Genomic DNA, 16815 nt, shown 5'->3' with positions numbered 1-16815 from the left:
AAATAAATTTTCCGCCTAACACATCTTTCTAACTCCTTTCCGCGGGCTTATATTTTAATTCCTTGTGGTCATTGCTGATACCGCCTTAAGCCCGCCATCATTTAAAAGAAAACTGCGAAAAGGAAGTCCCGCTATTTTTCATTGCAATCATTGTAAAAAATGTTGTCCATTGTAGTTTAATGTAAAAGCTTTACACACCACTTAATACTGACTTTAAAAAAGACGAAAAGGGGCGAGATCATTGTTATCCTTCCGCGGTTCGAAAGTAGACGGCTATCTATTACGATAGAAGAATACGCTTGCAGAATTAAGTATAAATATTGAATGAGCTGAAAACTCTTCTCGCTTGCACCTCCACAACGCACTTCACTGCACTCAGCATATTGCGCCGCGGATGCGGACGTTCGAAACGTGTACCTTGCTTAAGTTCTAACCGGAGAACGTGTAATTATTTTCAGTCACTTTTTTTTCTGCTAATAAAAGCCCAGGGTTGGTTATTTTCTGTTCTGCTATCCGCCTCTGCGTAATGGCAACGCATGTTTATTCATTGATGGACATGATTTTTCCGGTTCTGTTGCCTTTGTCCTCGTGTTAGGCAAGCATTGATCATTCATGCAACAACGTTCGCTTTATTAAGTGCACGCTGGGAGAACCGATCCGAAATCTTGAAGGGTGAGCGTGGAGCAATATCGACCGCAAGAACTACTCAGGTTTTATCACACTAAATCGCCCATCCTGAGTTCGGAGTAAGGTTCCCTACATAAAACTGCTGCTTTGTCTTCTTAAAAAGAGGGAAGTGTAACTCAAAATCGACCGGTAACTGTTTACGTATATTATTGTTCTGTTCATCTCGCATTCTGATTCTGATGTGATAACAATTGTTTCATGCTGAGGTGCATTGCTGTTTTGCTCAAACTTATTGAACTTATAATGTACTATAGCTCGGTCATTTCTGAAACGCTTTATCTAAAAAGATTAATAGTGCAAGCGAAAAGACTGAAACCTCAGACTTCCTTTTACGAGCTCTACTAAGGTACCAATGTTGATAAGAACCGCAACTTTATTGCTTTCTGCTAAGTCAATAATTCGTGCTATGGTGTGCAATCCTGTGCGATGCACTGTAAACATTTTCTGTTTCGATTTCGGTGTTAACAATAGTACTGAATATCATCGTAACAGTAAATGCCACCTGTAGAGCAAGATTTGTTTTTTGGTTACGCAAGACACAGCCTTCTAAGTAATGATGGCGACCATTTTTTTTCTGCTTTTTTTTTTGCGGCATGGGTGTGATATGTGCTATTTCACTTCGCTCTACAGAGGTTCCCGGACCACCAGTGAACGTCACCGTGGCGAATGCGACGGGCAACAGCCTCTTTCTCACCTGGGGAGAGCCATTCCGAGGGAACAGCGCCATCACCCGCTATCTGGTGCAGTTCCGTGAAGCCGGCTCAGGTGAGCACGCTGCTGAGAGATCCAAACGCAAGAACCTCTCAACTAACCATTATCAGCATCGTTTTAGAGTTCACTCTGAGTTCATTAGAGTGACATTTCCTGAGGGTTCCAGCCGCTCTACTTTGCTTTCGGCTCACACCACTCCTCTCAGACTGTGGAGGTTTAAAAAAAAAAGTTGGAACAGGCGATAAAACCGCAACATACATGAGATGACCATGGCTATTAAGATATATGAACGCGTGATTGTCACTTCATACCGCCAAGTTCGCAATGTGAGACCTCCTCACTAAGCCTTGAAGAATCAGGTAAGATGTAATATAAGGCATGCGCTTATATTAGGCTGCTTTTTTTTTCTAGTAAATGGTCCTAGGAATGCAGGAAGTGGTCCATGGTTCAAAAAGGAATACGAACACAACGGTATTTGCGCGTGTACTGTCGACGTTCTTGCGACAATCTGAAGCTACAATAACTCTACCGAAAGAAATGCTTGATTGAGAGCTCACATTCATCGGCAATACTAGCCACTAGAGCCGTCTTTGCCAAAAGTAACGGGGCAGTGGCAACGCGGTTTGCTTATCAGCCGGATAGTGGAACCCTTAGGGAACCCTTAAAGACTACAAGGTCTCGAAATGTGAGGACAAGCGTTCTCGTTATCGTACGCAGATTTAGAGCTTAAGAGGTGCCACTGGCGCTCCGCTGCGCAGCTAAGAAACAAATCCCATCACCTTGTTACCTTTGAGAAAGATGGTCACAAAAGAATAAACTTCTGCCTCCATTCACGATGGTCTGTGCCTTGAACTCTGTCTGTTCCCAGCTTCCGTGTAATACTAAGTCGTATCTCCGTAGGCTAAAATTCAGCAGCGACTAATCAGAGGACAAAATACATCGCATATCTAGATAAAAACCAGGTTTTTCCTGGTTCCGTTTTTCGCATGACTTTTTCAATACTAGCGAAGAAATATTTCCCCACATACATAAAGCGACAGACACCTCCTTCCGGTTCGAAAAATATGCAACTGCAACACAGGGCAACCGCGTCTGCGCTGCATCATTTGTTTCATAAGAAAAAGTGTGCATATCATTATGCCATGCCTGTTGCGCATGCGTGATACATCTACATTTTTTGCCGTGCGTGCGTGCGTGCGTGCGTGCGTGCTTAGTCTATATTAGGATGCAACTTAAAAACAGCAGTGGGGTACACTGGACCCAGGTCCGCGGAGTCCTGTTTTACTCCGCTAACCAATGAAAACATTAAACTAAACCAACTTTTTAATGTTTGACTTCATTAAACGAGCCAGGCATCAAAATTCTAGACCGCATTTTTTTCTTGTGATTAGCTTCCTGCTTAGGTAAGAAGAAAATGCTTCATGCCGAACTACTTTTTGTCGTCTCGGAATTATGTGCGGAGGTTCTGAATGTGGGCGGAGCTTCACTACAGACTTAAATTGTACCCGACTGTAATACTATGCATAATCTGTCAGCCAAAGCAAATTCGCCAAGCTTGTTACTCTAACTACAATTCATTATGCTTTATTTCCCGAACTGCACTGTTTTAGTCAGGTGGAGACGCTACCACGACGGGTTCACAGCCATGATACCCGCCGCTGCCGTCTTCCTCAATGGCAGATCCCTGCGTCGTTCCTCACCGCAGGGTTTGGCCAGGGGATTTAGGGCGCTCGGTCATTTATGCCGTTGGCCATTTTATGAACCAGCACGTTTCTCTCGATCCCCTCGAGGCTAGGTACGCACCGTAGGGTGACGTTGACTTGAGAGATGCTGTCAAGTGATTCTTACACAGTGCTACACAGGTCGATGTCTATAGGGCGTATTTGGATTATAGCGCCCGGCGACGCTATAAAGCGTCGCTGGTCGTCTCTCTCTGGTGCTCCGCTGCGACCCCGCTAATCCTCAACAGGATCATCTGTATTGCATGCTTTGAATCAGAATATGCAGTAATGGGGTGCCGTGCCAGTACGCCAAGGAGAACAACAAGGATCTGCTTAAATACCCCTCCTTTTGAACGCACCTGCTGCGTGACCACGCCAGACTAAGACAGAAAGTGCGACAACCAACGCTGACTGCACGCTATGGTGCAGTGTATTTCCATCTATAAAATAAGCAGTGCCGAAAACAAATGGTCAACAGTGCAAAAGCGCGTCGACACGAATAAGAAAGGCCCGGCCGCGTGAACTGCACAAATTCGACTGCCGTTTGAGTCAGCCGCCGGTGCTTTTACACCGTTGATCTCTCGAAGATGATGAGCAGGATGGCGAAGGAGGAGGCGAGATGGGGAGTGGAGGATGGAGGAGTGATGAAGTGCGAGGAACTGCCAGCGGCGTTCGCGGGTGCTGACTTGAGTCAGTTCCGCCCGCGTGCGTCGTGTTTGCAATCAGTGACCAAAGGCAGCTTACCCCACCTGTCGGCAAACAATATCCCCACTCGGCTGTGCTGTCCACTCGTATTACCGAGTATCATATTCATGCCATGTGATTTTTTGTTTCGCTTCTCTTCTGCTCTCATCTCATCGATATTTTAAAGAACACACACGTCGAGCTCGAGGCTTACATCCTGCGCTAGGAACACCCAGCGTTCAACTACTCCTCAGCACTTTTACTCTATAGACCTCCTTCACCCCGCGACGTCACGGAGATGCGGTGGCGCTGATGTCAGTAGCGACTTTCGCGTGGTAGGCAAAACAGGTTCCGCCTGCCCGTGCCTACCGCAGCTGCCGGCGGCTGCATCGTGGCTGCGCACTGCAGAAGCAGCATGTACTGACCAGCTGCGTCACTGTTGGATCCGCGTAGTATCATAAAACGAAAAATTAGATTAGCATTAATAGGTTTCTCGGAAATAAATGCCGCATTAGGAAATGAGCCGCGGTAGTAAAAGCGCGAAGTCTGGGTGTAGACCGGTGCTGCCAGTCAACGTACTTCATAGCACGGAAATTGCCGCGCTCATTCACCTGAACAACCGCATGGTACGCTTAAAATTGCGCAAGGAAAAGAAAAAGCATGTATGTAGCTGCGAACGTATTTATCACCCTGAGCTGGTGTGCACGGGCGCCGGCAGGGTCACTCTCCACCGAGGAGTGCATTATTTTGCTGATAGCACAGCATGTTTTAACGTGTGCAGAAGTTACACGAACGTGTAATGACGCATTTTAGGGCATTTAATATCTACTTCAAAATATTTCTTAACATGAACGACATAATTATTTGATTGTAGTAGAAAAGTCGGGTAAGTTGTGACAATCTTGCGCGGTCGCGTTGGCATGCTTCGAACAGCGTACTTTCATTGCATCATGCATGTGTCATAAGCTTCTTCATGAAGTAGTACATGATCCCGAAGGCTGTTTGGAAAGAGGCAACCGCAGGCAGGCTACCAACAGAGGCACGTAGCGAGATTGACAGGGGATGAGGCAATGAAAAGTGTTTTCTTTATTGATGCTTGAGATATGTAACCAAATTTGGTGCAAATATGAAATTGCTCTGCTAATTTCAGCAACGCGTTTTATTTTCAGCTATACCTGGTAAAGTTCTTGGATAATTATAATTAACACCCTCGTCAAGTCACCAGGGGTCTCGAATAATTAAGTAGAAAATGCGGAAATTTTTTATGCCAGCACGTTGCCAACGCCCTATTCTCTATGATGGCGGTATTACTTCTTTTTTTTTAGATTCGCAGTACCTTCCTTATCGAAAATGACCACCATACTACTGCTCCTGTAGCAAAAAAAAGTCGAGAGATTTATTGCACTCCTCAATGTCTCTGGAATCGTTCGCGACAAATAGAATCATTCTATTTCCATTCGTTACAAATTTACGAAGGGGTGAGTGATGCCAATCAGAAAATGTGGTAGATCACAAAACAAACCTTTAAGTTTTTTTCCCTCGTTTATGGCCTTTTCGCATTGGTCAAAGAAATGCCGCACTGAAATCAACGAAACCTCTGATCCCTCTTCTGCGTAGTGATACTACCATTGTGGTGCTCCGTCGTCGGAAACCCGCAGGATTCGCGGCGTGCCAGGACCATCAGAAACGCCATTACCTCACAATTTTTGACGCCCACAGATCTAAAAACCGTAATTTTATGAATTCCTACTGAATATTTTGCTATAATTTTTAGTAACCAAACAGAAGACCCAGGGCTGGAAGAAATATAATTTCAGGAATCCAAACTTTTCACCAAATCGACCAGTTTAAGAAGGGGAGAAGTCAGCTACGCGAGACAAATGAGATCGGGACACGATCGACGCTGTCCCCACTTTTCGCACTGTGCGACACGTGTGTCAACAGACGGTGAGCGCACGTCGGCTCTGCCGAAAAAACGCCAATGCTTCCCTCAGCACTGTCCCGAGGTAAAATCATTCTTGCTAGTTCAGTGTCAAAAACTTACCATTTTATTGAATGCCTGGGGTAGAAACCAACTGCAGCGCTTTCTAGCCATAATACAATACACACCGTGTCGAAATACGCCGTACATGGCCAACGCGAGCCCGTGTACTTCGAGGAATACTAAGTTGAAAGCATCAACCATTGTTATGATTCTCAGAAACTCAAAACGCGCATACAAGCCTTGAAAACCGGCGCTGCACCACCTCAATTCGACGCCACTCCCTGGCCTCTTGCCTACCGCGAGCCCGTTCGCGACTGCAGCGCCACTTCGGTTGTTTGCAAACATGGAGGAGGTCTATAGCTTGCTTGGTACGTAGAGAGCGAGTCAGAAGCAGTGAGCGAGAGTGACATTAAAGTACATCATCGTTACCGCAGCGCGGTTAAAGGAAATCTGAGCTTACGTGTTCGTTCTCCCTGCATTCAAACAGGGCCAAGTAGGATTATCCACAGAACCTGGCGGAGTCATTGCGAAGATTGCGGTGTCACTCCGTGCGGCGCACACCTTGCGCCCTGCGCAAGAATGCGTCCTTTTTCTTGCATGGTTTTTGCGCTCGGCAAAAGATCTCAGATATTTACGACCCGGCTAGAACGCGCGTCGACATCCGTCTTCACTGCACCGAGGGCAAGGAACGAGCATGCGAGCGCCATCGCCTACGTGCACAATGCCCCGCATTCCGAGCGACACGTGTCTTGTAAGTTTTATGAGCGTGTCTCGTTTGAAATGTCACCTAAAGTATGCGCCGAAACGAAATCTCTCCTGGTCACTTTTCTGTTTGTTTGTTTGTCATTTCCATCCAGGGCCCTCCTCTTCTTTTTCCCGCCCTTTTCGGCGCGGCAGGAAGCGTTCATTAAAGAAGAAAAAGAGGGAGCGGCAGAATATTAACGCGCCAAGTCGGTTCTCACGCATGCATGTTTTATACGGCGTAATGGGAAATGCGGACGGCGCCGCCAAGGCACTCAGCGACTTCAAATTAGCTTTCGCTACATAATGAATCATAGCGGCGGGCACACCGCGACGAGCAACAAATTCACAGCACCCTCACCCGCGCCCCTCATCCGCCGTTCCGTCCGAGCTCTCGTCGCAGCTCGGCCTACATCATTGTTTATGGACGGCTGCCGAGGAAGCGGAAATAACCGCGGGGGCCGTGTCTGCCCGCGCCAGCAAGCCGACCAGAAACGTGCCTGTTAGCGTCGCGCTAAGCAAGCTGCGGCTACGGCGACCGACAAAAACTGGCCCAAACCCGAATGACAGCCAGCGCCCGAACGAGAGGGAAGATAGTGGAAGGGGGGGATATAAAGGAACAAAAATAAAACGCGCTCGTTTTCCGTGCATTGCCCTTCATTTCTTCTTCCCCTGTCTCTCTCTCTCTACTGCGCGTTAACTTGATCCAGCCATTTCGTCAGCCTCGTCATTCTAATAGGATTTATTCTCCGAGCTCCGATTAGAGTATTTACTATATGCCGGTGGTTCTGCAACAGCGCCGGCTTAAAAGGAAGCAGAATTCAATCCGGACGTCTTCTTCTGCGCCCCCTCCATCAATATCTTTATGAATGGACTTGATTTTGTTTCGCGCGAATGCCTGCGGAAAAAAGTGTTCTTCCAGCTTTTTTCCTCTTGCGTCTTCTTTAATTCCTGGCCGGCGCAGGTGAATCGGTGACCTACCTTCCAGAGTTAGGTTGAGCTGAAAAACACAAACCGTGCGAGGCGATGCCAGCAACACGTCGGCCAGAGCATAAAGCTTCGAAATGTTTAAAGAGAGAGAGGGTAAAAAAACCTCCTGGTTGCTGAAACTCTTCTCGACTTCGTCGCTCGGGTTGAAATTGGGATGAAAAGATTTTTTTTTTTTTTGCCCTGTTTGGCGGCAGTAACGAATCCTGCATAATTTACATTAGTGACCCATCATTTCGAGGCGCGGGCCGTGGCTCGGCTCCGCTAGCGTTGGTATTGGCTAAACGAGAATGTATAATGGCGCTCATGGGCTGTCGTGTACACAACCGGAATAATTTATTGCACACGATGCTCCTGTATTTGTTAAATTAAAGTCTCACTTAATTTCGCTTCCCTGTCGTGCACAATTAATATGCTGTCTAGTTCTCATTACGTATATATTGAACGTGAAGTTATTCTTACTCTAGTTTTTGTAAGGCTTTTATACGAGTTGTTCCATCACAAAAACTATGTACGTGTGTCAGAATTACGAGAAGTGACTTTTATCTAATATTGTAATGCTTGGCATTTACTTACCGGCTTCAAAACGGCTGTTTTAAAGATTGTGGAGCTGTATGGGCTAACTCCATTAGCGTTGTCTACAAAAACTGACTCGTTCTATCGCATTTTGGGCCATCTGCTCACCTAGCCTTAATCCATATTTCTTTCCTACTCCTCCCTAGCCGATGTTGTACTGCGGAAAACGGTAGGGTGAGCCAGGCTGTCCGACAACAATTAGATTCTGTAGAACCCGAAATGCTTCCAACACGGTTGGCAGCACTTCGCACGCAGCAAACTCACTGATAATAAACTTTGTATTAGCTTCTCTATGCTGGCGCTCCGTCTTTCTAAATGCTTTGAGTCACGCCAGATGGCAGGGTGCAAGCCCTAGAAGACACCAGAGGACGCGCACCCAAATTTCAGCAGCGATATGGCGCACCGGCTTCTGAGCAAGCAAACACGCGTGCACTTCGTCTAGCTGCGTTCTAAAAAAATAAAGCCAATCTAAACACCCAAATGAGTACCCGTAAATGGATAAAAAATGAACATAATGTGCAGACGCGTGCGTTGCAATACCAGAAGAAAAAAAACACCAATGAAGCTTGCAGATACCTGTGCTCAGTAACAACCTTCATCGTTGAAAATTTGTCACAACTCCGACTAAGTCCTTTTTCGTGTCAGCTTTTTATTTTCGCGCTTATTTTTTTTTCGCGTTTCTTCGCATATCCATCTTGCACACAGCCCACCATCGGACTCATAAGTTAGTGCTTCTGCCCGGATCCATCTTGGTCAGCGGATGGGACGGTACTGTAAAGAGTGTGATGGCGGTTAGATGATGGCGTTGGGATGAAGATGAAGCAGCTCCTGCAATCTCACTGCGTTCGCCTTAACGTCGGAAGGACACCTTTTTTTTGCAAAAATGAGAGACAGATAGCTTCATTAAACGTCCAGCGCCCGGGTCGTGAATTTAGATAGGCAGCTTGAGGCTGGTGTCCAAGGCTGTGCGGTATAGCTGCCCAAACCTCGGTGATGTGAGCAACCTAGAGCGGCGTTAAAGCTGGGCGGAGAGTGACTTGTGGAGTGGCCAGTTTTCCAGGAACAGAAGACGTAGTTTGAAAGGAGGTTGCGAGGGACGTAGTACGGTGGAGTAGTGGTGCTTGGCCATGGGCAATATGTATGTGAATTGTTGATGTAGGCGCCGCATTTCTGACAGCGAAGGTGGGCTGGGTGCTTTGAGCGCGTATGTGATATAGTTGTGCAAGTCACAAGGAAGGAAGTTAGTTTGCTCTCGTCAGACGGTAAGTAGATTTGCGGCGGGTTAAATTGGAGGAGCGGCAGGGAAGTGGTAGTGAAAGTGATGTCATTCTTTGAGTCTGTGCCTTCTGTGCTTCGGACTCGTCCGGCTGAATGAAATGGTCGCTTGTGTCGCGAGCTAGGACTTGACCCAGTTTGTCCCCGTCTATACCCTGTTATATACAGGGACATGCTACCGAAGAACATGCAGTTGAGCTGCTGGCGCAAGCAGGTTAGCAGTTGTCCATTGACGCGTTACGGACGTGTACTGGCGGCGAAGTCACGTAGGACGTACTGGCTGTGCATGCGCACTTTGATGGCAGCTTGGTGCGGGTGGTGAAGGACGACTTCACCGATCACCCTTGAGGAAGGCCGGGGTCATTACGGACTTTCTGATGGCAGGATTGAAGTCGTAAATTGTAATCTACAAAGCTAGCATCTGGGTAATACTGGTGTCATGACATGGGGTCTCGATGGAACAAGCTCCATATTCGCGGCACGCAATCGCTGTCCAGGTCCATGTTACCAGGTCACTGATGGTTCCACAACGGTAGAAAGGAGGATATTGGCATGAGGTGCAAGATGTGCTATATACTAGTGTTTTGTTTTCGGTAGAGCAAGACCTAGGTGGGAGGTGAGTGGGCGGGCGTAGACTGTGTGCTTCGCGATGTATTGTGGTTTTCTTCTCGATCGTGTTGTGTAAGGCTGAGATAGTTAGCAGCGTATATTGGAACACCGAGCTATTTATGGAGGCAGCTGCAGACGGCATTTCAATTTTATAGGGCTGGGTTTTCACCGGGTGGAAATATGAAGCCATAAATAATCCAACAAAATCGCTTGGACTGTCCTGAGGAGCTCGTCCTCTGTGAGGCCATGGTTGCTGCAGGTAATGCGTTAGAGCACGTGATGAAGTTTATTTATTTAATCAAAGATGGTTGATGCTCATAAGGCAAAAAGAGCCGAGCATGCGAATTTTTATTGCCTCTGTACATGAAGATCGTGGATCTTTACGGCGATGAGCGAGTTATGGGCGTGAGAGGTAATCCTGTTGTAGTTTTAGGTATAACTCTATGAGTACATTTCGTAGAAGCACTCGAATCTAACTTTGGTGGCGTGGGTGACGTCGATGCCTTGTTCTGTCTCTCAGAATTTGAAAAGCCGATGCACCATGACACTGACTTTAGGCACCCCGATTCCATATTTTTACGGCCAGCAAAGCCGGAGCTCCGGCCCATTCAAAGTAAATTTTAATTCTTCAAAACGTCACTATTGTCCACCTTCTCACGACCTGCCCAAAGTCGTCAATGCTAAGCGCATACTGCGTTAACGCGGATCATATAGTAGGCTCGCACTGTGGACACCACAATATTTACAACCTCGCAAACGGACAGACCTTCGTCGCTAATATGTAACGTGCTAAAGTGCAATCAGTAGTAACAAGTTTTACTTTGTGCAAAAGAAAACACCGTCATTTCCTCATGTTCTACGGACAGTTCTCGTACGTCCAATATAGTTTGCCGCATTCGAACGCGTCATATAGCTTCTCGCGTCAGGTAACCTTAATGCTGCACGTTATATGTTCAGCCCTTTTCCTAAACAACCTGAACACGCAAGTCACACTTTTGTATGCCTGTTCTTGCGCATTAAAAATAGCTTGCACTGGGGAAGCAGTGATGTTTTCACAACCAAGCTTGCTCGTGGATGGCAACATCATCCAAAGAATCAGAATGTCAGGGGCAAGAAACGCACACGTACTGCAATTGTGTTCGTCGCAAGTACTCGCCCAAGCCCGTACATCTTATAGAATATGGTAGCTGTAGTAAAGCTGTCGCGACCTTGAAGCGCGGTTTGGAATTTATAGGTACAGTTCGCTGGTTGCCCAGGACAGTAAAGGCTTCGCTATTCAGTGCCTATCCACTGAAATAAAATTCAGCTGCTTCCATGGCACCCGTATTCCGCAAGCCTACATGCATCGGGCTATAGATGTGACGCACATGTGAAATGGTGCTGAGCCCATGGTGCGGTCGTTCAAACGCTAGCTCTGTAAAAAGTGCCCAGCATTCATTTCGGTTGGGTTTCAAAACTGCGCGCCAGCAGGCTTCATGCGGACGAGTACGTGTTTCAGCTATAGGCTTTTGTGCAAATTAAACCTTGGAAATCAGAATACGTAGCCTAGCCCTTGCTGTAATATTCTACAAAGGCCGCACTTCAGAGCTGCTCCTGGGTTACTCAGTCCAGAATACGGTCTAGTAGCGACCGGCGTTGTATCTGCTCGTCGCATTTTTTAACGATCGCCGTATACTCGCACCTGAACACTGTACATAAATGAACAGAGGCCATAGCGGATGTGTTGGTCAGGGGGTAAACAGCTCCAAATGAAAAAGCATCGACTGCAGCCGGCTGGGAGCAAACAAACGTCCGGCGCTGTAATGATTAGCGACACGAATGTTATTTACACTGACCCGTCCATTTCTTTCTTTTTCAACTACAATTTGCATTTTTGCACTGTGCAGACGCACGAGGTCTGTTCGAACAGCTCTATGTCACGACCGCACGGGTACTGCCATGGCAACACAAAACCACTCCAAGACTCACTGGGGGACCTCTCGGAAGCAAGACCAGAAAGTGACGGACGTTCACGAGGCCATACTTATTTTACGCCAGCAGTTCGAAATCATTTACGTCTTTGGTAAAGTGGTATCCGCTCTACGTGCGAGTTAGCACACAAATACTGATATTACAAAAACAACGCTCACGTCGATCGTGTAAAGCATCATTTCACAAGAAGATGCCCATGCGTCTTTGTAACGCAAGGTTTACTGCTCTGGATATCTTCTTTTAATCAGTGTTCTAGGAAGATGAGAACAGCACTTTGAGCTGGTACTGTCGTGCATAATGTTTGTAATTGCTATGGCATGAGTTCGCTGTTGCCGTGAGAGGTAACTATGAAGCAGGATTGCAATTGCCCTGTTCTTACGCATTTCACATCTGAGTCTTCTTTTAATTCAAGCTTGCAAGCTCCTGTATACAGAGGAAACTACGACCAGCCGGTGTCGCTTATTGGCGCCGGCCTGCACTCCTTGTGGAATCACAGTGAAAACAAAGCGAGCTACATCTTGTTCCGGCACACGAACCTTAGACGCAGCATGCACGTCCCATCATAATTACAGTCATCTCTGGCGAGGGACTTGCGTAGCGTTGTCGAAAAAAAAAATTTTTCGCGCACCCGCATCGGTAAAACGTTGGCTGTCGACTTTACCAAGTAGCCGGCATCTCCATATTACCGCAGTTCACCGCTGCAACGCATGTAAACATGTATTCTGAAAAAAAAAGAAAGTAGTGTCGAATTTGGTTGCTACACTCGCCGACTGTTCTTTGATGATTTATTTGAAAAAAATAATGGGTGTACGTAGTTTTAGCCCACATTCAGCTCCGCCTGGCCAAATATGCGTGCGTAAATCACATTTACGCTTTTCGTCTCCCGGGGAATATTTCTCTTGGTGTCTTACTTCACGACCCCACCCCACATACGGTCGTTTTGTTTGCCTGCGACACACGCAACGTCGCATCGACGTAAACATAGAGTGTTTGCTTTTTGTTATTAATGTTTCATTTATTATAGTCAGATACAACATAAATCTGCAGTGAAGCGCTGCCCACATCCAGGTACCGCAGCACAGAATTCCTCCACGACAAAAAATAGTCCGTTGTTGAAACCATTCTGGTTGCCTAAACAAGAAGCTAATCACAATAAAAATTATAAGGGTTAGAATTTTTATGCCTGGCCTGTTTAATATTGTCAACTATTAAAAAGCTGATTTCTTTTACTGTTGTTGTTGGCCAGCGGAGTAATACAGCATGCCGTGGATCATGATCCAATGTTACCAACTGTTGTTGTTTTGTTTTTTTTTTTTTTGAAGCGATAGTTTAACACTGCTAGGTAAAGGCGGGTATCGCCGTGTGTGCAACACACACAGCCTGCCAACCAGATAATGAGCAAACTGCCCACCGTGACAGGTGTTAGTTAATGACTGGTCGCCCGGGAACAGCAACCTGGGCCGCACAAGGCCCACCGCTGGGAGCACACGCAATCGCAGGGCAGTGGTGCATCGCTTAATCGCTGCATCACTGCGCCTGGAGCGGTATGACGACTCCCAAGGACCTATATGAATGTAAAGTAGAGAATGACCTTCTTCGTAAATGGGATTAACCCATAACGCTATCGCGTCATACCCTTAAGTAGGAGCTTAAGTGTGCCCTCCATTTTTTTTTTTTTTTTTGTAGGCTGTGTCCTACTATAGCCGTCTGTTTTTTTTATTATTATTTTGAAGCGTAGCTCTTAAGGGCCCATTCGTGGGCTGAGCTGCATCCCTCGCCGTCGGCCGCGGCGTAACCGGACGAGCGGCAGAGCGAATGTGGAGCGCAGCGGAGGATAAAAGTACGACGATAGCACGGTGTAAGAGTGTTTTCTTACACCGCGGGCGATAGTAAAGAGAACGCTAGGAAGAAAGTGGAGGAGGAGGGTACGGTGGCAGCCAGAAGGTGGGTTCCGCGGGGGCCCGCTAAGAGATGGCGCCAGGGTAACATTCTTTCGGTGAGAACATGTATATTTACTTCAAAATTATCACAGTCGCTTGATTTGTCGCATTCAATTCGCGACTCCACCTCGGAAAAATTCCTTGTATGCAAGGACCTCCTGGTGTAATGCAACAGCAAGATAGGCGACATAAAACAGCGCATCGTCTGCAGGTGGTTGCGAGAACAAGGGTCACCAGCGAGACACGCGACCAATGCCCGTTCGCATCGTTGACAATCTGCGACCGGCCACGCACATTAGCCAGATGTATTTTATTCCCTGCCAGAATGGTAATTCTAAACCCCAGATATCTCATTCGTATGTCAATCCGAAGCGCGGGTAGAAAAAAAAAAAAGGTGTGGGAATTGTTTCTGCCACGAGACTGAATCGTCGGTGAGGAACGAATAGTGAACCCGATGCGTTCGTTAGTACGCGTTCTGTCACCGCACGTCTGTGCCCTCGCTTTGCGCCGTCGTCAAGACACGCGTGCAGGGCTACGTGGCAGTGCCTTTGCAGCGAATTAATTTTCAGCGCACTGCGTTCAAACGAGTTCCGATCACTCTGCGTAACACGTATAACTCACGGCAGTAGGGAAAAGAATTACGTTCGCGCGAACAAAAAGCGATTGAGGCGCGCCTGTGCTTGCCTTGCCGTTCCCAGGCTGGTCCCTATCTGGCGAGGCAGTGAAAACAAAAGGGAACTTTAATGGATGTTGGGAGGCTTAGTATTGTTATCTCCGGCTGCCAGACTCCGGAGGGCTGTATTGACCGTATGCCCCGCCCGTCAATCTCGACCATTTTCGGCAGATAAGCGTGTCTATGCGCACGGCCGCTTCTCTCCGAGGCGAGCGTGATTTAAGCTAAAAACCGCAACTTAATTGAAAGAGACGTCGAACTCCTTGGTTTTTCCCGTCCGCACTTTGTAGTCTTACTTTGTCGTTCATCATTTCCCCTTTTTAGTCGGTCGTCTCTTGACGTGTCCCACGGTCTTCAAGGTTGTTTTCATATGGCTGTACTGAGCTTCTCTATGTTATTTTTTTCCTCCCTCCCGAGCACTATTACTCTCCATGGAAACGCGGTGGCCATGTGGATCCCAATTATGACAAAACCGCTCCTTGAGATCACGCTCGCATTGCTCGCGTGACGCTGCCGTTTCCCCGTCAAACCCCGTCCCGTGGCGTTTTAATCTGGCGGAATGGCTATCTTTCCATTAATTTGGTGCGGCTGTCCCTCTTCTGCCCTGGTGTGTCTCCCCCTCCTTTCCTCCCCCGCGATCTTGGATGACCCTTCAGCGCACGAGGAGCGCCACCGTCGGCCAGCCCTGCACGCGATGTCGCTAACGATCGAGCCGCGCTGGTTAATTAATTTGAGTGGAATGCGTGGTCGGGATGTTCCGTTTGGAATTCTCAGCGCCGCTCGATGGCTTCTGCATTCCCGAAACCGCACGGTCTTGATAAACGTCTAATGCGGCCTCAGCTCTGCTTTGCGCCGATTTCATTCGTCTTTTTTTGTTTTTACCTCCGTCCCTTTCTTTCTTCCCCTACCTTCTTCAGGGCTCACGTCTCATCTTCTTGGCGTTGTTAAATATTTGCGAGATGCCTAGATATATCTTTCCTTTTTCCCGCTTCTTTTTTCTTTTTCTTCATGCGGTTCCAACGAAAACCCCGCAAGGATGATTCTACTAGCAAGAGTAAACTCCAGAAAGATATTGTGAGCGTAAATATAGAGTTCTTCTTTTCCACTTTCAAGTTTCTTTTAACGTCTATGTTTGCCTTCAGTATGGAAGTGTGTGCACTTTGTTTTGCTGAAGAGCTGCGCGACACGCTAAAATCCCAAAGAAAAAGCTACTTGACTTGAAGCAGCTGCTATGGCGAGGAAAAACCTGCTGAAGCACTTACGCTAATATTTTTTTTTTCTGCTTTGAGGATAGCCTTGTATACGCACGCAAGAAGGAAGCACGCAGTTTTCTGGGCAAACGCCGAATGCATGCATAGTAACGCTGAAGGAAAGCAAAGAGAACTATCGACTCACGCACCGCAAACAAGCATACTGCTGGAGCTGATACATTGCAGGAGCACGGGTGCTGGCAGCCGGCCGCTATTTGTTTACTTTTGGGCACCAGTAAGGTATAGTGTGCTTACGGTGCATTTTTTTTACATCCCTGAAGTTATCTTGGTTTGGTTTGGTTTATGGGGTTTAACGTCCCAAAGCGACTAAGGCTATGAGAGACGCCGTATTGAAGGGCTCCGGAAATTTCGACCACCTGGGGTTCTTTAACGTGCACTGACATCGCACAGTACACGGGCCTCTAGAATTTCTCCTCCAAAGAAATTCTAGCCGCCGCGGCCGGGATCGAACCCGCGTCTTTCGGGCCAGCAGCCGAGCACCATAACCACTCAGCCACCGCGGCGGCTGAAGTTATCTTCACGTGACGAGCAGATTTCATTTCGGCAGTTGTCCCGCCTCTTACTGCGGCCAAGATTGAAAAGGGGTGCCGGCCAGAGTAATAGGGCAGCGATGCAGATCGGAAGGTTAGCTCGTATAAGTTTAGTGACACCAGCACGAAGGAAACGTAATGATGAAATGAACGGCGGCGCAACAAGGACACTAACAAGAAAGGGGACACCACATGCGCACACTACCAACTGTTTATTACATGGAAAGGTGGCATATTTAAACATGCAGCTCAGGCATGACACTCATCGCATTTTCGCTCCGAACCCAACACGTGGAAAAAAGCAGCAACATCAAGATAACAGACAAGAAACCTTTAACCCCTGCGGATAAACTAAGAGATTCTGATAACAGAAATTAGAGGAGGCCATCTCGTAGCAAAAGCAGTGTCAAACAATCGCAGCAAAAGCAGAGTCAAACATGAGAAGCAAAAGCAGT

At 47.2% G+C, this 16815-nt stretch overlaps 1 protein-coding gene across 1 annotated transcript in view; it reads left to right on the top strand.

Moving 5' to 3' along the window:
- Positions 1 to 16815, top strand: part of LOC149351243 (cell adhesion molecule Dscam1-like) — a 167696-nt gene that overhangs the window by 105518 nt on the left and 45363 nt on the right. The window contains exon 8 of the mRNA XM_089577000.1: positions 1318 to 1452. Within this exon, the coding sequence (XP_089433126.1) occupies positions 1318 to 1452 (135 nt within the window). The remainder of the gene's footprint in view (positions 1 to 1317; positions 1453 to 16815) is intronic.

The sequence above is a fragment of the Amblyomma mixtum genome, chromosome 3 (genome assembly GCF_055824585.1).
Source record: "Amblyomma mixtum isolate Tamu chromosome 3, ASM5582458v1, whole genome shotgun sequence".
In the NCBI taxonomy this organism is placed as follows: Eukaryota; Metazoa; Arthropoda; class Arachnida; order Ixodida; family Ixodidae; genus Amblyomma; species Amblyomma mixtum.
This window is presented reverse-complemented; position numbering and strand designations above follow the sequence as displayed.